The sequence below is a fragment of the Melospiza melodia genome, chromosome 3 (assembly GCF_035770615.1).
Source record: "Melospiza melodia melodia isolate bMelMel2 chromosome 3, bMelMel2.pri, whole genome shotgun sequence".
In the NCBI taxonomy this organism is placed as follows: Eukaryota; Metazoa; Chordata; class Aves; order Passeriformes; family Passerellidae; genus Melospiza; species Melospiza melodia.
Window position 1 is genome coordinate 16,622,399 of NC_086196.1, and position 21,664 is coordinate 16,644,062.

Sequence of the window (21,664 nt, forward strand, 5' to 3'; positions counted from 1 at the left end):
GATGATGATGATGATGATGATGATGATGATGATGATGATGTTTTAGAGTTTCTTAGACAAAAGTTTTGAAAAGTTTGGCAAAAGTGCAGAAATTGTAATGAAGGAATAAACCATCCCGTTCATTATCGGCAATTTTCGAAACGACACCGCTGAAACAGACAAAGTGTTTAATCGTGGAACGCTGTCGCAGCTGTGCTTTCGAGTTACGCTGGGAGCTGGCCTGGCTTCCCATTGCCCTCTGACTTTAACTCGGGCAGAACTGAGCCCCGACACAAGCAGGCAACTACTCTGGGGCATAACACGGAGCACAAACCATAAAGCGGAGCGCCCTGCAGCGTGCGGAGGGCACTCCGCATCTCAGGCTGCACCGCCGGCTAATCAAGCCGCGTGTGCCACTTCAGCGCAGCGCCTGGGAATCGATGGCAGATCAATCCCCCGGCGCTGACAGCTCAGCGCGCAGCGCCGGCCCCGCCGCCGCACAAAAGCGGGACGGGGCGAGCCCCGCGGCCAGAGCGCGGCACGGCCGGCACTGCGGGCACTGCGGGCACAGCTACCGCAGCCCCGGGCGGGAGGCGGCCGGCCCGGCCCAGCCCTGCCCTGCCCCTCCGCCTCGGCAGCATCGCCCCTCGGCACCGGCTGCCCCCTCTGAGCCGCGGGGAAACGGGGCTGCCTGGGCGTGCCTGGTAGGTGGCGACGCCGGCTCCGGGCACGGGCTCCGGGCGGCTGCGGGACTGCCCCGGGGAACCGAGCGGGACGGCCCCGGGAGCGGGGGAGACGCCAGGGGTGCTGTGCGGGACCGACGGGCGAAGTGCGGGGACGCTCCGGGAGAGAAGAGGAAACCGTGGGGGTGGGACTCCGCCAGAGAGCGGGATCCCCGGGGCGTGGAGCGGGACTTGGGGGGGAACACCGACCGGCAGGGCGGCACCGCTCGGGCGCGGTGCGGAACCACGGGGAGCGGAGCGGGGCCCCCGAGGGCGCTGCGGGACGGGAGCGGGGCCGGGGGATGCCCGGGCCGGGGAGGGGACTCGGCTGAGCCCGCCTGCCGCCGCCGGTGTTCCCCTCCCACGTCGGGCGGCCCCGCGGAGCTGGCGGAGCGCGGCGGGGCGGCGGCGGCCGCGGCTCCAGGTAGGCAGCGCTGCCCCGGGAGCGGCTGCGGCTCGGAGGGGACAGCGCGGAGTGAGGCGCGGTGTCTTCTCCTCGCGTTTCGCGGGGCAAACAGGCGGGGGAGGAGGAGGAAGAAGAGGGGTGCACAGGAAGCCACCTGGGGAGGGGGAGCCTCGGCGCGTTCGCTGCCCCGGCGATGTCCTGCCCTGCTCCGGCCTGCTCGGGACTCCCTCCGCAGGGAGGCGGCTGCGGAGCGGGGGCGCGGGCACCGCTCTGGCCCTCGGAGGGGACGCGTCCTGCCGGGGTCTCCGCCGCTGCTCTGTAATGGCCTGCGCGGGAGAGGGTCAATAGCGATGCCTCTGACTCCTTTCGCATGGCACAGCTCTGCCTTCTCTTTTAGAAACTCGTTTAGGTTAAAAAGTAAACTAGATTTAAGCCGCCGTGAATGGCTACAGCAGCCTCTGTGGGTAAGGAAACGTGGAAGAAGTTTGTTAACTGTGTACGTCCTGTTTAAAGTAAACTTTACTAAGTTTGGGATAGTTAACGAGATTTTGGAACTAAGTGGACTTTGAAGGAACTTTCTTTTTTTATGAATGACTTTTTAAATGTTCATGTGTAGGACAGTGAAAATTCTCACCGCTTATTTTTGGATTTTCTGGTTTTTCTTGCCTGCGAGATCGCTGTGTACCATTTTTCATTTGCCTAATGCAAAGCCCAGCTGCTGGTTATTCTGGGAGCTGAGCTCAGTGTGTCTGCTAGGCAAGGTAGATCTCAAGATCTGAGCAGCGGCAGTGTATTGATTCCATTAGCGGGATTTACAGATCTGCCGACAGATTCCTTTTAACACAGTCGCTTTCCCAGAATTAAAGTTCTCCTCCGAGCGCCTGTCACTGGTCTAGGCCAATAGATGGCATAAGGCACTCAGGCTACCGTCCTGAGGGGACAGAGGGAGCAGAGAGATGCCTTTTGTAGGGAGCCAGGAGTTCCAGAGGGGATGTATGAGTCAAGTTCTAGGTGTCTGACTTGGGATACCTGGGGCAGACCTCATTTTCAGAAACATGTCCTGGACCACTCATTCTTGCTTTCCTCAGTCAAAATTGCAGCCTTTCCCATAGTCTTTCTCTCCTCTAATCAGTTAGGGTTAAATAATGTAGAATTTTGGTAGGAATTGATCTGAGTTCATATCCTAAGCCATGAAGTAGAGGTGGCTTTTCAACTTTGCATGATGTATTTAATATCTGCTACTGGGGGGAAGCTGCCCATTGCAGTAGTGTTGAAACCAGTAGTCATTTGGGGGAATGAAAGACAATTACAAGGATTGTAAGGAAGAAACTTTTTAGCTTCTGTATCTAAATCTCTGCTGAGATAGCACTGTGGGTAGACAAAAATGATTTTATGTTCTGAAATTGTGTAAGTTATTTAAATAAAGGTAGGTAGCTAAATGATGATAAAAGAACTTTAATTGACAGTAGTCATACCTAGCTTTTACAAGGGTGTTTCTTAGCTGTAGGTTTCAAAACGGTTTTCTTTAAAAAGAGGCACAGTATCATTAGATTTTTATTTCAATTTCAGGAATTAAAGTATGGGGAAGGTCCAGAAGTAATATCAGATCTCCTAAATTACGGTTCTTTACTTGTCTATTAGATGTACTTTATACTGTCTGGACAGATTTAAGTGGGTCTTGCAATTAAAAAAAAGAGTAAATCTATATGTATTCATTGCAGAGGACATTAAAGCTCTTTTTTGAGAGACCTTTTTCCTTGTCTATAAATGTCTGTGTCTTGTTACCTGTGTCAGCACTAAGGCAACCCACAGAAGTTGTAGCAGCCTTTCAACTTCCTATTTGCGAGTGTGGGCAAAAGAAAATCAATAATCAGCTTTCAGCTGAGCTGATACAAACTGCAGTGTGACTCCTGGAATTGTTCCTGGGACAGGTGAGGTCGGATGTTTTACTAGAATGCCCTTTGTAGAAACAGAGAGGTCCTGAAGGAGGAGCAGATCTTTGCTCACCCTCTCTAGCACTTAGCAACTTGCCCAGTGCAAGAAGAATAAAACCACCTTAAACCTGAAAACATGGTAAACGGGTGTCTGGCCACCAGTATCACCTTAGCTGTGCAATTACACCCACAGGCAGGATAAAATCAACTACTCACACTCAGTGCCAAGGCCATCCAGCCTCAGTGCAGAACAAGGTTCTGTTCTGCAGTGACTGAGCTGCTGAGGCACCTTAAACCTGCCTGAGGAGTGAGGCAGCTGAGCTTTCTGCTCTCAGCACTGCTGCCTCTGCCAGAGGTGAGCTTTTTGCTCTGGCTGGGCCCTGGCCAGGCTGGTGCTGGACTCGTGTCCTGCCGTGTCCTGCCGTGTCCTGCCTCGCTGCTGGGATGGCTCCAGAGACGGCTGCCATGGCTGCCTGTGCTGGCATCCCTGTCCTGCCAGCTGGGCAGGCTCAGCCTGCACCTCTCAGGTGAAATAAGTGCTGCTTAACAGGGAGGGTGTGTGACAGGCAGGGTCTGCTGTGAGTTTGTCAGAGCAGTCTGTATCCTGATAGGCAATATCTGTATGAGCAGCCTGACCTTCAGCTTGGTTACTTGAAAACAGGTCGAGACCGTGCTTTTGGTCTTACCTCCTGGAGTCCCCGTCTCAGCCCATTTGTTTGCAGCGTGTCTCCTGTCCAAAGACTCTTGATTTAAGGAACTTGTTTACTTCCTATTGGGGTACATCTATTAAAAAGATCTGCCCAAGGCTAATGACTAGAAACAAGGCTCAAGTCTCTAAACTCGCATCAATATCTGCCTTGCAAATTTTCAGTTGTGGGACATCTGCCAAGGACACATAATAAAACAGAGATCATGAATAAATAAAATGTACTCCACTAATCTGTGGATATTTTCTTTTTATCTTGCCTTTCTCCCATCTCTTTGTTTTTATTCTTGTTCTTCATATAATTTTTTATTTCTGTTAAGCCTTGCCTTTTAATTTATGGCATCATCTTATTTTCTTCCTGCCTTGTCTCTTCATTTTCTGAGGGGGAACGCATCCCAAGGAAACCAGGCAGGATGCTGTCATTGCCATTGCCTGGTTCTGTGTGGAGGACCAAATGCTCAGCTGACAGAAACTGTCCTTGACCTGTTCCAGACAATGGTTCTGCACCAGTTAATGCTAGAGGGTCATCTGCTTCAATATGCTACCTCAGTATGTTGCTCCATTCTTTACCATTTTTTCTTTTTTATACCTCATTTCCTTCTGGTCCTTTTCATTTTCCCATATTTTACTGATGCTTCTTTCCTTATTACTGTACTTTCCATTTTATGGGAATGTGTTCTGCTGGTTTTGCCTCATTCATATTATACCTGACGATCTAACTGCAGTGTGTTAAACTGCTGTCATCTGTCATTTGTGGATAACTGGCTCATTTCTCTTGCAAGGGTGTTCTGCATGTGACACTTGCTTGTAATGGTTTTCTTTTGCTTTTTCATTCTATTTTAAAGGAGATGACTTCTAGAATATTTATCTCTATTGCAAAGGAAGATGATGTTGACTGTGTTGGTCCTTAGTTTCTGAGGGAGCTCATTCCACAGTAATTTTCAAGAGACATCTGTCTTCTGGCAAGATGAGCTTTATGATTTGTATTAGAAGGTCCCATTGTGGTCACTGTTCTTGTTCTGCTTACTTTGCTGCACATTTGGGGCCATTTGCTGTGTTACAGGTAAAGCCTGAGACCTTGATTTTCTTGCACTGTTCAGCAAGGAGCTCAGGTAAGTCTGGAGTAAACATATTGGTCTCTGTGTGCTGGTTAGGTTGATATAAAGGTGTGGAAGGGTTCAGTCATTTTGCCCTCTCTAAATTGTTTATGTCACTGCTGTCTGTCTGCTGGATATTCCTGATGTCCCTTGTCATAGCATAAATTTTTGTTCTCCTTTCTTTTGTCCACAAACTCTCCAACTCATCTTCTTGCCCTTCACACTAAGGTGTCTTACCCATTTTGCCTTCCCATCCCTGACAGGTGAGTGGGGACTGAGGTGAGGGGTCTTGGTGTACCAGCTCTCATAGCTGCTGAGGAATTTCTGGGAGGGGGCTCCAGGAGAGGCCACTGCAGCTCAGCCATTCAGACTCCCTTTTGTTCAGAGCAGCCACCTGCCCTGGCTGCAGAGATCAGCCTGACTTTGGCCTGCAGTGTCTGTTGCCATCTCCTCCAGGCAGGTTTATGTCTTAAAGGTTGATGTTGGACATGCAGAGCTGCTGGACTGTGAATCCAGAATCAATCCACGGGCAGACGGTGGCAGATGGGCAGCCTGGCACCATCCTTGTCGGGATCTCTAGATGCTCAGAGTGACCCTGAGGAAAGTTAGAAAGTCTCTTTCCCAGCCCGGCACTTGAAGAAAGAGTCGGGGCTCTTCATTTCTCAGTCTCAAGGTTGTTTATTGTATGTTATCTATAAAATTCTTTCTCCTGGCCTGCCGAGGTCCGTTCAGCAAGACAGTCCGAGGCATCCTGTCTGCCCCCGGGCGGTGTTATGTCTTTATACTAAAAACTACATATACAGTGTTTACAATTACTTTCCAATATCTATCACCTATGTTAGACAGTGGGCTTCTACTCTAAACCAATCTAAAAGTGCCAACATCACAGCAGAAGATGGAGGCCAAGAAGAAGAAGAAGAAGAAAGGTTGGACATGCCCAGATCCCTCCATCTTGCCCCTCTGGAGCCCCAATCTAAAAACCCCAAAATCTACTTTTTCACCTTGAGTTAAATTCACTATCATTCTATTTAATTTGTCATGGCTTGCAGATCTTCATCAAAGGTTGGTAACTTGCTCCACGGGTCATAATCAAAACCACAGGCATTTTGGGCCCTGTGCCAGGGTCTCTGAGCCCCGTGGCAGGGGTCTTGGCTACTCAGGATAGCCAGAGGGGATGTCCTGGGTCCTGACTCATCCTCACCTGTGCCAGCAGCAGCAAGAGATGCAGTTGTCCCTTCTTGTCCTGTGAGGTGTTGTGCTGTGTGAGTTCTCTGGAGCTGCATCTGTGCAGCTGGAGCTGTGTATGCTCTGAACAGGGTAAAGGCTAAGAAATTAACTTCTCTTTTTTCCATTTTTGGAATTTTTTGGTCTTACCAGCCTGTCAGTAAAAACCAGCAAAGGCCACATGGACAAAATGGAGTGTGGGTGGTTTAAGGAGGACAGGTTATTTATGATCTGGGGCAGAATGTTGCTTCCTCCTTTTTCTTCCTTTTTTACGTTTTTCTCCTTTGTTCATCGGCTTGGACAAGCAGTTCAGATGCCAACCGATGTCTTAAAAACTGGTTGATTCTTCCACATGTTTAGTCATTCTAGCCCAGTGCTGCTCTAATGACAGGCTCAGAGCTCAGCTTGTGCAGAGGACTGCTTGTCTTCTCCTCAAAGCAATGGCAGACATCATGGACTTGGCAATGTTGAAGTAGAACATGTTGACCTGCTACATGACATCGAGAAGGTCACATCTCAAGTCTCAGGGGCAGCTTCCAAAGCATGGAGCCCAAGGCATCTGCCTCACAGCTCTTAATAAAGTGCTATGAGATTTATGGACAAAAACTGTCTTGTACATCAATCTTGTAAAAGTTAGTATTGGCAATTTAGTGCCCCATATAGAGTTTCATATTTCTCTGTTTTTTTGTTGTTTGAGCCTAACAAATTGACTGTTGATGTTCATATAAGTACAGGCAGGTTACCTGTGGGAGGCAGATAACCAACTCAGGAAGAATCTATAACAGCTTTGATTTGCATGGAGGAGTTACAACACAGCCTGGGTAGTTTCATAAAAATTGGAAGCACTTCTGATTGCTCTGCCATGCTTCTTGCTTCTCTTCTACCTCCTCTCCTTCAGCAGACAGGAGCTGTTGCTGCTTCCAGTGGTGTTAACTGCTGTGGAGGCTTCAGCTCTAAAACCTTTTTGGTACCATGGTGGTGTGTGTTACAGGGAGCAAGGGGGTTCTCACTCCTGGCCTCAGTGAGAGAAGAATCACCCTCATAGTTTGTGAGATGCAATTATAAATATAGAATATTTATTTTGTGGACAATTGTTGTCAATCAGTAGGTTTAAAACAGGGCTGGTGGAAGACTGGGTATGTCCCAAAGAAGACTCCTTTTTAATAAAGGCTTTATCTTTTATATATATATATATATAATTCTTCAGTTATTTCAATCAGTTACTGCTGATTTAATTGGGTTACCATTCCAAAGCTGCTTGGTAATTTTATGAACTCCTTTTATTGCCCATTGAGAGAAGAGCAAATAGAACCATAAGTTAGGTTTTCATTTTGTAAACAGCTCACTCATTACTGCAGCACAAATGTAAATCAGCCCTCCATGGTTTAGCTGTAGCTAGTGACAAGCATTGAATGATGGTTTCAGCATCACATTTTAGGGGCAGACACCTTTTCCCTTGAATACGCTGCTGAAAATGATGCTGCCTTGTATATTCTTCTTAAGCTAAGAAGATCTGTGTGTCTTCCTGTCCAGTGCAATGTTTGCTCTGAAAAGGGCAGCCAGCATAGATCAATACTGCTCTTTTAATTCGCCCATTAAATTGGTAAAAGCTTGAGCTGGACAAGGGGGATAGAATGAGTTCTTGGTGGTATTTTAACTCAGTGCTATTAGTCTGGAAACAGTAATGGTGTTTATGTTTTCATTGTAAGCTGTTCTTTTTAGGGAGTCATGATTTTGTTTTACAGTTTGCTGGATGTTAGGCCAGGCAGAAAGAAGTTTTTCCCACTTACTTTGATTAATTTGTTACGATGACAGAAAAGAACAAAACAAAGGGAAAATTAGCTCATGGCATGTTTGGTGGTCAAATAAGAGTTATTGTGGATTCACATTGAAACCTGTGAATCTTGAAAGTGAGAAAAGCTTAATCTGCAAGCAGTTGCTGGTAGGCAAAGTGCTTGGTCCTGGCTCTCTGGGATGCTCCGTCCATTTCCTGACCATGAAGCCAGTCTTTCCTGAGGTCTTCTGTAACTGCTAGAGGCAGGGGATGTGTTTCAGTCTTCTTAGGCTATCACTTATCCTTGGAGCTGAGCAAAAGCCCTGGCTTGAGGCAATACTCAGGCACAGACTTGTAAGAAGTCCAACGTGACTTGAAGAGTCTCCTTTTGCTTGTGTGTATTCAACTCTATTTGAAAACTGTGGACCAATTCTCTGGAAAATTTGGACTGAGTCTCAGCTGGCATCTTTAAAAGCTCCTGGCCTCGAGACTTGGGTTTTAGGCAATCAGACATGTTCTCTTAGATGAGTATTACTGATTTCAGATGATATCAAGGGTTTATATATTCAGATAGTAAGTCTGAGGGCTGTGGTAAAACTGCCTCACAAATGAAGTGAGAAGCAGAAGTTGTTATTTTTCTCTCCATAGTTTTACTGAGCACATACTGTAGTGAATGTACCTCATTGAATTTGAATGAAGTACCTCATTCAAACGTAGACAGAAAGCTGAAATTATACTTTTTTCTATCTTCTTTTTCTTCTAGAGAGTTTTAGATTAGCACTGCCCTTAAGGCTAAACAAGTTTTTGCTTACACTGATGTTCAGTGGTGCTTTGCTTCCATCAGCAGCATATTAAGGGGAACTACCAACAACTCCCAAATCTATTTTGCTCTTAGTTTCTTCTAATGCACTGCATATATGCTTAATAAACTCTTAATTCTTTCTTGGAAGACATGTAGTTAGGATCTCAAATCTTCCTCTGGACCTCTTGGTGTGTGGTGCCTTCAAAATCTTGGGGGCCTTTTGTGGGAGTTTATGAATCTATCTGTTGATGTTTAGCCCAGGCAAAAACCTAAGAAATCCCTTGTCCCTTAAAGTCTTCCACAAAACATCTGCTAATTTTGTGGGATTAGGATTTATGCAGCCACACACCTTCAGTTTTCTCTCTCTGGACATTTGTGTGGGTCATTTTAAAAGTTAGAAAAATATATTTGCAAAAAAAAGTTGGGAGAAGTAAGGAGAGAAGGGGCTGGATTGTGACTTCTGGAATTTCTTCTAATTTAGTTGGGCTTTATATCTGTTCCAGACTTTCTGCCATTGGAAGACAATAGCGAAAATGGCACCAGAGTAATTTTATAAGGTCTGCCTTTGAGTTAAATGGCTGTATTGTTAAGGGCTGTGCAAACACATGTACTAGCCAGAATCCAGCCCACACACACAGCACCCCCAGTACCTTACAAATTGTGCCAATGTGTGATATTACTTTGCATATGTAAATCCAGGTGATAGTGTCCACTCAACACTTCCTGAAAAAATAATGGGTAATAATGCTGACAAGTGCTGAAATGAATTGCAGTAGTTAGGACTGACATTTATTTTGTGAAAAAAACTTAGTTGCTGGCTGTTCCTTTTTGTGTGCAATGACAATGCCTCAGCTTCTGTGAGTATTCAGTTGAATAGTGGTGCAGTGATGCAATTCTGTGTCTTAGCCTGTCACGTCCTCACTTCACACATTTTCTGGCAAATGTCCTTTTTTCCTGAATGCTCTGTGGGCACAGCCTGGTTGAAACAAATAGGGAAAACACCTTTGTTTTTTAGGGACTGAGATGACTAATAATACACTGGTTGACTGATGGGATGCTGTTAAAAGGGCTGTCGGCATCCTGGAGAAACTCCATCTGGGATGAAGTAGCCCCATGCAGCAGTTTGGGGGCTGACTGAATGGAAAGCAGCTCTCAGAGAAGGACATGAGCATTGGGGTAAGGAGCATGCAGAACTCAAATGAGCACTGTGCCCTCACAGTGAGGGCCAGCTGCCTCCTGGGCTTTGTCAGCAAGGCTGTAGCCAGCAGGTCCACAGAAGGGGTCACTGAACCCAGACTGGAGCAGAAGAGTGTCTAACTAGGCTTTAGGAGAAATATTTTCCCTGTAAGAGAGCTCTGACTTGACCAGGGTACCAGAGAGTTTGGGAAATTTTGGAGATGTTAAAAAATAAACAGTTGGCCCTGAGCAGCCTTCTTTCACTGAGCCAGCTTTGAGACTGGGTGGGACAAGGTGACCTCCAAAGGATCCTTTCACCACAAATTCGTTTGTTATGCTTCCTGGAAAGTCAAGGGGAGTGGTGTAACCAAATGATGTCCAGTGTAGGAGCCGTGAGCAAGTACCAAAATCTGAGTGCTGAGCATGTACCAAAATCTGAGTGCTCCAAGAAATGGAGGCTCCTAGAGGCCTCAGTGTGGGTAAGATTTGCAGTGTGGCTCTGAACCCGATGTCCCTTGCAGATATTTTTTTCCAGCTGCCTCCACATATCCTTCCTTAGTCTGTGGCCTCAAATCCCGCATGCTAGCACATTGTAAAACTTACTTGGATGCTTTGAAAGTGAATGTTGGATCACAGCAGACTGCAGAAATTTTATATAAGTGAGATTTAGAGCTCTGCTTCAGAGTTGTCTGGGGTCAAGAGAATTTATATTGAACAGTACTGACTCCTTTAGTGAGATTAACATGCTGCAAACACAAGTGTTTTTACAGATTTTCAGCTGAAGGTTTCAGTCAGAATATTCACAATAACAATTGCTTGTGTTCTTGTTGCCTAAGAGACTATGAATATCTTGGAGAACTTCACTGTGGTCAGGAAAACCTTTGTTTATCTCTGAAATTAATAGAATTTTTTCAACACATTAAAAAATAAATACAACGTAACTTTATCTACTTAGGCTGCCAAGTAAAATTAAATATATAGCAAAGGAAGGAACTGACTTGTGGAGAATTTGTAGATAGTCAGTTTCTGCTGTCCATCCTCAGTGACTCCATCCCATTCCAAATTTGCTGCACATGTACGCATCCATGGGCCTGGACTGCAGCACAGTGTACTTAAATAGATGTTAGAAAAATAATTTTGGGAGAACAAAGGCATTCGAGTACTGGACCAGATTCCAAAACCTCTCTGGAGAGTCTTTATCATTGGACATGAAATAAACATCTGCCAAAATTGGTCTAGAAGTAGCTGATCCTGCCTTGAGGAGGGGGAGAAGCTGAATTATATTACTCTTCAAGGTCCCTTCTAAGCCTGTTTTCTGTATTCAGGGGTATGTTACTAATGTAAGCATCTTATTTCTAAATAAATTAAAAAGGTTCCAACAAATGGGCTGAGGTACACCCAGAACAGAATTACAGTGAGATAAATTTTGTTCAAGCAGCTTATCCCAAAGCCAGGACTTTGCAGAATAAAGGTTTAATGGATTCAAAAGTCGTGTGTAGCCAGGTGAGTGCTCTGCAGCTGAATTGCCCTTTTAGCTCTGCTGCTCCTGTGGCTGCTGCTAGTGGAGGTGTTGTGGTAGCACAGACAGGACTGGTTTCAGGTCCCCTTGCAGTTTTTACTGCTGTAATGTGTTGCAACATAATCCTGCTGTTTATGTTATTGTCTCTTCCCAGTTTAGGGAGGATAAGTCCTACTTTATGTGCTGCATAGATTTTAGATTGTTCAGAACAACTTTTTCACCCAGTGCAATTGACTGTTGTGATTGGATTTGTGTCCTTTAAAAATATTACCTTGCTTCCAAAAAAAAAAACAATTTAAAAAAAGGTAAAGAAATTATGAGTGGGAAGAGATAATTTGGGAGCAGAATTGATCAACAGCTCTGCCGTCTGTACTAGGAATAGGAGGACAGGTCCTCAGACTCCAGAATGAGAAATCAGAAAGTGTATGATGGACAAACAAATAGAAGATTTTGAGTATCAGATCAGTCTTCTTGGCAGTGAGCTAAATCTTATTTTCAACTCTGTATGCCTTTCACAAGAGATAAGAGTATTCTGAATTGCACCAATGTCAGCATTCCTTTCCTAAACATGGAAGAGTTATGGCTCTATGTGGGTAAAATTTGTCACTGTGCTTGTGAACCATTAACACCCTCCTTAAAAACTCAGGAAAGTCTTCAGTGGTTCATGGATCTGTGTATTGGAGAAAATATATCCTGTCTAATTGTTCATCCCTTTATGTTAGGCCTGGAGACGTTGTGGTGGGATAGATGGAGCAGTTTCTCACCTCTCTCATCATAGCCCCTGGATACAACCATGGGCATTGAAACAGCCCTGTAAATACAGGAATGGTATTTAGATTTTCTATGCTAGATAAATATTGTTGTTGTTTTTGTTGTTTTTTATTAACTGAACTGTCAGAATGCAGCTCTAGGCCCGCATGTCTCAGTGTACCAGTACCTGGAGTGGTGTGTGACAGCTTTCGGGGAGACTGTGAAGGAGCTAATGGTGTGAGAGGGATGTGGGCTTGTTTGTGGGCAGCTGATCTGCTGTGTGACTTCAGGGACACTGCTCTCTGTGTCTGGGTATCTGCATTATTTTCCTTGCTTAGATAGGTAACCTTTCAAAATCAAACAACATTTATAAGTGAATTACAGTTTCACTGAGGTTCTTCTTAGATTCTAGACTAATCAATGATGGAGAATGAAGAATTATTTTTAAGAAGTATAATGATATATTTTTATTCTGCATAATTTTTTCCTATATGGAAGTATTTGACTTTGGGATCATGTATCAAATATTTTTGACAACAAATTACTCCAGTAAGTGTAACAATAGGATTTTATGTTCATTGTGATCACTGGAGAAGTACTTGAATGGAAAAAATTGAGAACTCAGTGGAAAATGGGGTGCAAAAAATAATTTGGGGAAGGGATCCTTTGAAATTGTGCTCATTACAGAGGTACCTAGATCTACAAGTTGCAATGTCCACTTCAGATAGTATTTTGTGTTCTGAGGCTGTGCTCTTGATGGGTGCCATTAGTATGACCTGTCAAACAAGATTATTGCCAAAATAACCTGGAGAGAAACAATTTATTTCACCATCAACCACAGCAGTGCTGACCTGCTTGTAACAATGCCTTTGGTATCTTCTCAAATATTTCTGTGAACTTCAGCCCTTGGGATGATAGAACACAAGGAAGTGTTTAGTGTGGCCAGCTGTCTGTCTGGGCTGGCTGTGGAACAGGTTTGGGAACTGCAGCATTCTAACTGTGCTTCAGTGTGGGGATTTACAGGTTGGTTCTCAAGCCAGCACATTTTAATCTGTCACTTCCCCTTAGCTGCGGATAATGATCTTTTAATTTATATGAACAGAATATAAATTGCAGAGCCTTTGGGAATATTGCAAGGTGCAAGCCTTGTTAACTCTCATAATGTGTATCTCCAGAGCCTTTTCAAGTCAGAGAATAACTTTAATTTTTTTTTTTTTTTACTTTAATCATTTTACAAGGTGACATTCTGATAACTGGGTGGTATTAGGTGTTGCTCCTTGTTCTTTATGTATATGAGAGATCACATACTGCATTCCCAAGGAGCTTCTGTCATGTGCAGGCTACAGCTGGTGTGTTTTCCCTTGCCCCTTTCTCATATCCAACCCTTGGCATATCCTCTGTCCTTACCAGCGTCCTCATAGTGGAAATAGCAGAATTTCACTTTGGGAGGATTCATTTTACGTTGTATTAGTCCCATGGAAGTTACACCCCTTATGGCACTGCTCATATAGGCTGCTTATCTAGTCATGGCAGAGGTGAGCCCCACCTCTGGTGATTCACTCCCAAAAACCTGTGCCTGGATGAGTGGTGAGAACCATGGGCTAGAGATGCTTCTTCTATTCTTGCTTGTGTTCTTTTACTCTCAGTTGTAACAGCTTAATTTCTTCCTAATCAGTCTTTTGGTGGAAGTGATTTTTTTTAACCCCCTATATTTGAAGACCGTTTTTTTTTACAGGTATGAATATTTAAATAAAATGGTATAAATATTTAAATAATTTTACATTTGAATGTCTGTAGTGCTTCTAACAGCTGTAGTTGTTTACAGATGATGATCATTTCTTTCTGATCTTCATTGTATTGCAAAGTTGCACAAACATTTGGCACACGCTCAGTGTCTGAAACAGCCTGGTGACAGTAGAAGTGTACTGGGGTGACCATAGCCAAATAGGCTTACATGGGAGTAGCATCAGAACAAAATTCAACTCAAACTTTATTTACCTGAGGTCTTCTGGAGGTTGTACTGAATCAATTTTAAAAGAAATGTAGTTGCATAATTTTATTATTTTCATGGCATTTTAATGCAATATTCTGGATAAAGGATGGCACTGCCAGTGGAATACAAAAAATAAATTACAGCTGAGAAAATAATTTAGCTGATTAATTTATCCTCTTTGCCTCACAGAGTGTCCATAACCACAGAGTGGTTTCTTCAGATGGTCTTGCTATTTGTGCTAGATGACTTTTTAAAGTTAACCTCCACCTCCATAGTCTGTGAATGACTTTGCAATTAGCTGTGTCAAGTATTACAATGAATTGAGTGTTGCAGCTTATATCATAGTGAAAGAGGCTGTGCCAGTATTACCTTCCTTTTTTTTCCAGGCTTAATTAAGTGTGCTAAAGCAGTTACTACTGTCCAGCTGACAGACAACAACTTAAGTCATGCTAACTGGATTTCAGTCCAAATCCCTAATTATGATTGATCAAGTAAATTATACATGCATTTAAATGTTTTTCTCTGCTCAGTGAGTCAGAAAATGTAGGCAGTACTTCTAGGTGGTGCATTAGACAAGTGTTTGCCCTATGATGAGTGGAGAAATTCAAACACTTAAAAAATCAGTGAAATGTTGATCCTGAGCTGAAGGTTGTTTTGGTTTGTTATCCACAGCATTTTAGAAGTACTTGGTGTCAAAATCTGCACGTGTGTAGCTTGGATGATTGGTAAAAGCTCTCAATTCTGGGGAAATTAGCAGAAGTAACAGCCCGGGTGCTTGTCTGCATCATTAGGAGACAAAATCTGCATCCTGGGCATGGCTGAGCGTCAAAGTAAGATTCTTTAGAGGGAATTTACTCACAGCTGAATTTCCTGGGTTTGGAACCCTAAAATGGAAATCTGCCAAGATCATCAGATTCCTTAGGGAAAAAATGTCTTTGAGCTCTGGAAATACTTCGTAGAGTTACCAGGATTTGTGTGCCCTTTCAGGTTCACATCAGTGTTACATCCCTTGTGACTTCACTGTGAGCAGGACTAGGCCCTTTAATTAATGTTCCTTCAACTTAGAGGAAACCACGCTAAAATGTGAACTTAATCTTGAGAGGTTTATGGAGTGTAATTGTGCAGGAAGAAGGAGGTGAGGCTAAAACAACATAGCCTTGAAAGAAACTGGTAGAAAATCTGTAGGCATGAGCTCTCTTTGAGTATTTTAAGTAGCCAAGCTCAACCATTGTAAACCAGTTTAACTTCCTTTCTGTTGTGCCTGGATAATCACAGATTAATGCTAACAAAAGATGAAACTGCCCCAATTTGGAGTTACCAGTGGTACCAATGTGGTACCATGTTCAAAAATTCAGCTCGTCAAAAAAAATGTTCTGAAGCTTGTGGTGTATGACCTCACAAAGAATGGAGACTGTGTGCAGATACTATGCAAAACATAACTGAGAAAGAGGAACTTTGCTGACAAATAAATGTGTAGTATGGGGATCCGTGTGGTCAGTAAAAATCTCTTAGTGGTTTGTTCCAGAGGAGGTTGGAAACCACAGCACTTTGTGATATGTTACACATCTGTGGCATAGCTGTCTCAAAGGGACTGTATCTGCAAACTGTCTCCGTGACTCCTCTTTTGAGAGCTTTAGGGATTTCACAGCGTGCTAAAAGCCCAGAAATTTGCAATTCTCCTTCCAAGACAATGGGCCTGTGGCCTCACCAACAATGTGTGACTGCAGAAGCACTGGCTAGAGCCCATCTCCAAATTGGACTGGGAAGATTCTGTCATTCTGGTTTTTATTCTAAAGTTTGTATCCTTTTCACACAGCTTTCCTAATGACTGGTTTTTATTTAGCCCTGAAGCCTAGCATTTGGAACTTCTATTTGTTGGGGGTTTTTTTCGTTATCTTGGAAAATAATGTTCATTCTTCCAGTTACCATCTTTGTTCTGTGTCTTGTTTCATTTTCTATTCTATATGAATTCTTAGCCAGTAGCTCCTTGAAACAGCTGAAGCAATTAAAGCAAACAAGTAACTAACATCTGGTATGTGTTTATTTGCTCTGTTATACTCTCTCCGGGGCAAGAATTGTGTGATTTGGAATGGTTTCCAGTTCATTATGTTATCTATATTTGAAGAAGGTCAGAGAGGTTAATGTTGCACATCAAGTTGAGTTTTGCAAAGTTTGTGGTATTTCTGTGTTCTTAGGATGTTCATGACACAGGCCTTGGCACTCCAGGAAAATACCATTTCCAGCTGAACACAGTTTTACCCTTGAGGAAAAAAAGGTTCCTGAGTGAGTGAAGGGTTTCCTTAAGTAGAGAGCAAGTTGTGCTGAGACAGGAGTTGTTATCTGTGGTCATTGCCCTGTGGCTTGAGTCACTTGTTAAAGTTGTTCTGATAGTAACTAGCAGAACAATCTCCCGGTCCATGGCTGAGGAGTCAGGGTCTCTGCAAGTCAAACAACTCATTCTTCAGATGATCAAGCTCCTCTTGACACAGTTATTGTGAATCTTTCCTGTACACTCTTTCTGTAGTCTAAAAATCACTTCATAGTAGTAACACATTAAGGAGGTTCTGGACCATGGTCTTACTAAGCAAGATCCACTTTCTTTCTGTATCTTGCACAAATTATGACTACAGTACCCTCAAAATAAAGCAGTAAAATATTGCCCACTGAATTTATTATACAGAACAATTTCATGGAGGTACCATTATGAATATAATCTGCATCATCGATATGGTTTTATATTGCTGTCTCATCTGTAAGTCAGTGTAGTGTACTAAGAATTTACTGGGCACTAAGTTCTTGCTTTAGTTATTTCTGAGTAAAACTTGCTTTGTATTTGTCATTATTTGCCATGATCAGAAGTGTCCCCAGACAGGAAGGTAATGGCTTTAAGCTGAAGGAGGGTAGATTTAGATTGGGTATTAGGAAGGAGTTCTTTACCGTGAGGTTGGTGAGACACTGGCACAGGTTGCCCAGAGAAGCTGTGGATGTCTCATCCTACTTCATCCAGAATTCTTCAGGGTTGGATTGGATGGACCTCTGAGCAATCTGGTCTAGTGGAAGGTGGTCCTGGCCCTGTCAGAGAGGGTGGGAATGAGATGATCTTTAAGGTCCCTTCTGACCCTCGCAATTCTATTGGTCCATGACTCCATGATCTGAGATCTTGCCTGGTTTTTATAGTGCTCACTTACACTGCCAGGGTTCTCATGTTAATGAGTTGCTTGAAGTGGAGATTTTATTGACTAAAATGAATCAATAACTAGAGGTTTCTTGGGTCTGAATATACTTTGACTTCCAGTCACCCCAGTCCAGATTTATGTCTTTTTTTTATTATTATTTATAGTGCTATAAAACAGAGCTTGGCTCTAGATCATGAGTGAAGTGTGGTGATGTTTATCAGATGAGTCTTGCTGCCCTTCCTCTGTGAGGAGAGATCAATGGTCTTATTTGACCTCTTAATGATTCCTAAGAACTGGAGCCTTGGGAAATGCCTGGAGCAAACGTGTCTTACAACCACTCTATTAGTTAGCAAATACCTGCCTTCAAACTAAATCTAAAGGTGCAAAATCATTTCTATGTTGTTATGATTTAATCTCAACTGGCAGCTCAACCCCATGCTCACCCACCCCCTGTGGGATGGGGCAGGGAACCAGAGAGGTAAAATGGCAAAAATTGTGGTTGAGATGAAAAGCATTCAATAGGTAAAGCAAAAGTGAAGCAAACCAAGGAATTCATTGACCCCTTCCCATGGGCAGGCAGGTGTCCAGCCATCCCCAGGAAGGCAGGGCTCCATCCCATTGAATGGTGACTTGGGGAGACAAACACCATCACTCCGAGTGTCACCTCTCTTTCCCTCTTCTTCCCCCAGCTCTACATGCTGAGCATGACACCATAAGGTGACTTCTTTTAGGACAGGAGAATTTTGATACTATCTTGTCACATTTAAAATGAATTGATTTCCATACTAAATTGAAATAAATTAGCTTAGTGTGCGTCAATTAGTGTTTAAGTGTCAGAGATCAAAAACATTTGCTCTCCTCATGATATTAAGTTACATATAATCTGATGGCAAGTGTAAGAACTGCCAGTTTTGGCTTTACAACAGCTTCTCCTTGGAAGGAAAGCAAGAAAGCAGTTCTGTAAAAGTTAACTTACTCACTAGTAACTGTAACTGCCTTTTGAATTCAGTTTCAGCTGAATTATATTTATATTTATTTATTATACTGATAGTAAAATATAGAAACATTTAAATGCCCTTCTGTCCATCTGCAGGTGTCCAGTTAGTTGTTGAGGAAGAACTACTGTGGAAGTTCCATCTCTGAAAGCCCCTTTTCCAGAGATGATATTTCCAACTTTTCAGCATTGCTGTAGGGTTGTAGCTAGGCTGTGGCAGAACAGGAATTGCCTCTGGAACTGACCAAGGTTGTAACAGGGTTGTGACACTTCAGGTGAGTAGGAAGGCAGATAGAAAAATGCCTGAGGGAGTGCAGATATCCAAATATCTACCACAGCATTCTGAAGTCAGGAATTGAAAATCTTCAAAAGAAGTCGTGATATGTTTTCAAGAGCACAGAATGCTGATGTGTGGATCACCTTAGAAGTAAATGAATTGTCAGCAAAAGTAATTGCAGTCTACATTCAAGGAAATAACATTGGAATTAGTGGATTATAAATTGCAACATCATGTAAATGAATACAACTCAGCTGAAACTGTAATTGAGAGAAACCTGCTCAAAAGTTTGATCCTAAATTGATTGATTGATAAGTTTTCTCTTTAAAGATTTTTTACATAACTGAAGTACATGGATTTTGTGACTATTAATTTCAGTGTGGTAGTGAAACAGAGACTGATTTGCAGATGAATTTGGCAGTCTTCCTTTACCCTGGTGAAAAGGAGACCTAAACCAGAACCTACTGGTTTCAGATTTGCTAAAGCTGTAAACCAACCTAATTTAAAACTACACCTGTGAAATGCTGAATAAGGGTATTCATAATTTTATTTCTTTTTTTATTTGTTTTGTTACAGCATTTCACAGTACCTAGAGATGGAGAAAAGAATGTGTCACAAGAGCAAAACTGAATTAAATGCTCTAACAATATCTTATGTTCTTTTCAGGTTCTATGTAATCTCATTGGGCAACAGCAGTGGAATTCGTCTGTCCAAAATGGTTTATGGTGAATTTTTCCGCAGACCTGGCAAAGATGCAGAACTTATCAATTTGAATGTGGGTGGCTTTAAGCAATCAGTGGATCAAAGCACCTTGCTCCGATTTCCCCATACCAGACTTGGAAAACTTCTCAAATGCCATTCAGAAGAGGCTATTCTAGAACTGTGTGATGATTATAGTGTGGCGGACAAGGAATATTACTTTGACAGGAATCCTTCCTTGTTCCGATATGTTCTGAACTTCTACTATACGGGCAAACTTCACGTTATGGAAGAACTTTGTGTCTTTTCCTTCTGCCAGGAAATAGAGTACTGGGGGATAAACGAGCTGTTTATTGATTCCTGCTGCAGCAATCGGTACCAAGAACGGAAAGAGGAAGGTCCTGAAAAAGACTGGGATCAGAAGAGCAACGACAGTATGGACTCCTCCAATGAAGAGTCATCCATATTTGACAAAGAGCTAGAAAAGTTTGATAATCTGTGTTTTGGTGAAATAAGAAAGAAGATCTGGGTCAGGATGGAAAATCCTGCATACTGCTTGTCTGCCAAGTTAATTGCCGTGTCATCCCTGAGTGTTGTTCTGGCATCAATTGTAGCCATGTGCATTCATAGCATGCCAGAATTTCAAAGGCTGGATGCCAATGACAGGGAGATTGGAGACCCTGTGCTGGAAGCTGTGGAGATTACATGCATCATCTGGTTTACTGCTGAGCTAGTGATCAGGCTCTTCACTGCTCCAAGTCAGAAGAAGTTCTGGAAGAAACCACTGAACATCATTGATTTTGTCTCTATTATCCCATTTTACGCCACACTGGCTGTGGACACGAAGGAAGAAGAGAGTGAAGATATTGAGAACATGGGGAAGGTGGTTCAGATCCTGCGGTTAATGAGGATATTTCGCATCCTGAAGCTGGCCAGGCACTCCGTAGGACTGCGGTCTTTGGGCGCCACTTTGAGACACAGCTACCAAGAAGTTGGACTTCTGCTTTTGTTTCTGTCAGTTGGGATTTCTATTTTTTCAGTGCTTGTCTACTCAGTGGAGAAAGATGATGACTCATCAGAGCTGCAGAGCATCCCTATTTGCTGGTGGTGGGCAACCATCAGCATGACCACTGTTGGTTATGGGGACACTTACCCGGTCACGCTTGCTGGAAAGCTGCTCGGCACCCTCTGCATCATCTGTGGGATTCTGGTGGTAGCACTTCCAATCACCATTATTTTCAATAAGTTTTCTAAGTACTACCAAAAGCAAAAAGCTATTGATAGAGACCAGTGCAACAATGATCGCAAAGAGAAAAGCAATGACCTACCCTATTTTAACATTAGGGATATTTATGCAAAAAAGATGCACTCCTTCATTTCTAGCCTTTCTTCGGTAGGAATTGTGGTCAGCGACCAAGAGTCAACAGATGCCTCCAGTATCCAAGATATGGAGGATGCTTATAACACAGTATCTTTAGAGAATGGTACAGGAAAATGAGTTGAATCACGTTTGCTTCTCTTTATTTCTCTTCTGATTCTTGGTAAATGTGGACTGACAGACTTCAGTGAATTCATTAAGAGCAGTTGATTCTCAGGGTACTTAACTCTCAGCCATATTTGGACATTCTTTGCTCTGAGGATGCCATAAAAGCTTCATTGTTTATATGAGGTTTTAAAATATGCCTCATACAGTGGTTTAGTTTTTACACAACTAGTGTTATGCATTTTTGGGGACAAAAAGCTGGGAAAAGAGTTTTACAGAGTTTTACATGTGAGATAAGTGGGGTCTTTTTGATTTGTGAGTATTGTTGTTTGATTTGTTCATTGTTTTTTCCCCTGCAGCAGTCTCATATCTTACACAGAATTTGCTTTTATAATTTGCTGCTCTTCTGGTAGAGATACATTAAAAATGTGTAAGAACTATTGCACAAGTTAGTGAAGTTTTCACCTGCAAATACATTAGATAAATGAAGGAATTGTGTACATGTAACACTGTGTTCACTAACAAATTTGTGTAATTTTAGAGTTGGGAACCCATTTCCTAAGTTGGGGCAGAAAATATATTGGTACATATTGTTTTCACTCCATGGAAGCATAATATTTATTAATTTCTTTCCAAAAGCACAATACATTTTTAGTTTGTTAAAATAAATTATTCCCATTGTGCCTGTATTTTTCCTAGGATCCAGCCATGGCCAAGCTCTATCAGGTCATAAAGGTTTTTAGTCATAAGTCCCAGGATGAAGTGTGAGCAGGATAGAAGCTTTTTATTCCATTTAGCCACCTCTCATGCTGGTGTGACCCTGAGCGATTCTGGTGCCTGGAGGGGATCCCACTGTGGTTAAGGCCACCTTGGTGGCTTCCCCAGGGACTTTGATTTCTGGGCACTGAAGCAAACATCTGTGCTGGTCTTTAAAAGTCTGCTCCCCAGTGCCA

The 21,664-nt window shown here is 43.1% G+C and overlaps 1 protein-coding gene across 1 annotated transcript; it reads left to right on the forward strand.

Moving 5' to 3' along the window:
• The first annotated feature begins 620 nt into the window (after nt 1-620).
• Nucleotides 621-21,380, forward strand: KCNS3 (potassium voltage-gated channel modifier subfamily S member 3). Its single transcript, XM_063150879.1, has 2 exons — nt 621-683; nt 19,196-21,380. The coding sequence occupies exon 2, from the start codon at nt 19,245-19,247 to the stop codon at nt 20,724-20,726; it is 1,482 nt and encodes a 493-aa protein (XP_063006949.1). The 5' UTR covers nt 621-683; nt 19,196-19,244; the 3' UTR covers nt 20,727-21,380.
• The last annotated feature ends 284 nt before the right edge of the window (nt 21,381-21,664 follow it).

What these genes read in the sequence shown, in the direction of transcription:
- KCNS3 (XM_063150879.1), top strand. Translation starts at nt 19,245, where the DNA reads ATGGTTTATGGTGAATTTTTCCGCAGACCTGGCAAAGATGCAGAACTT.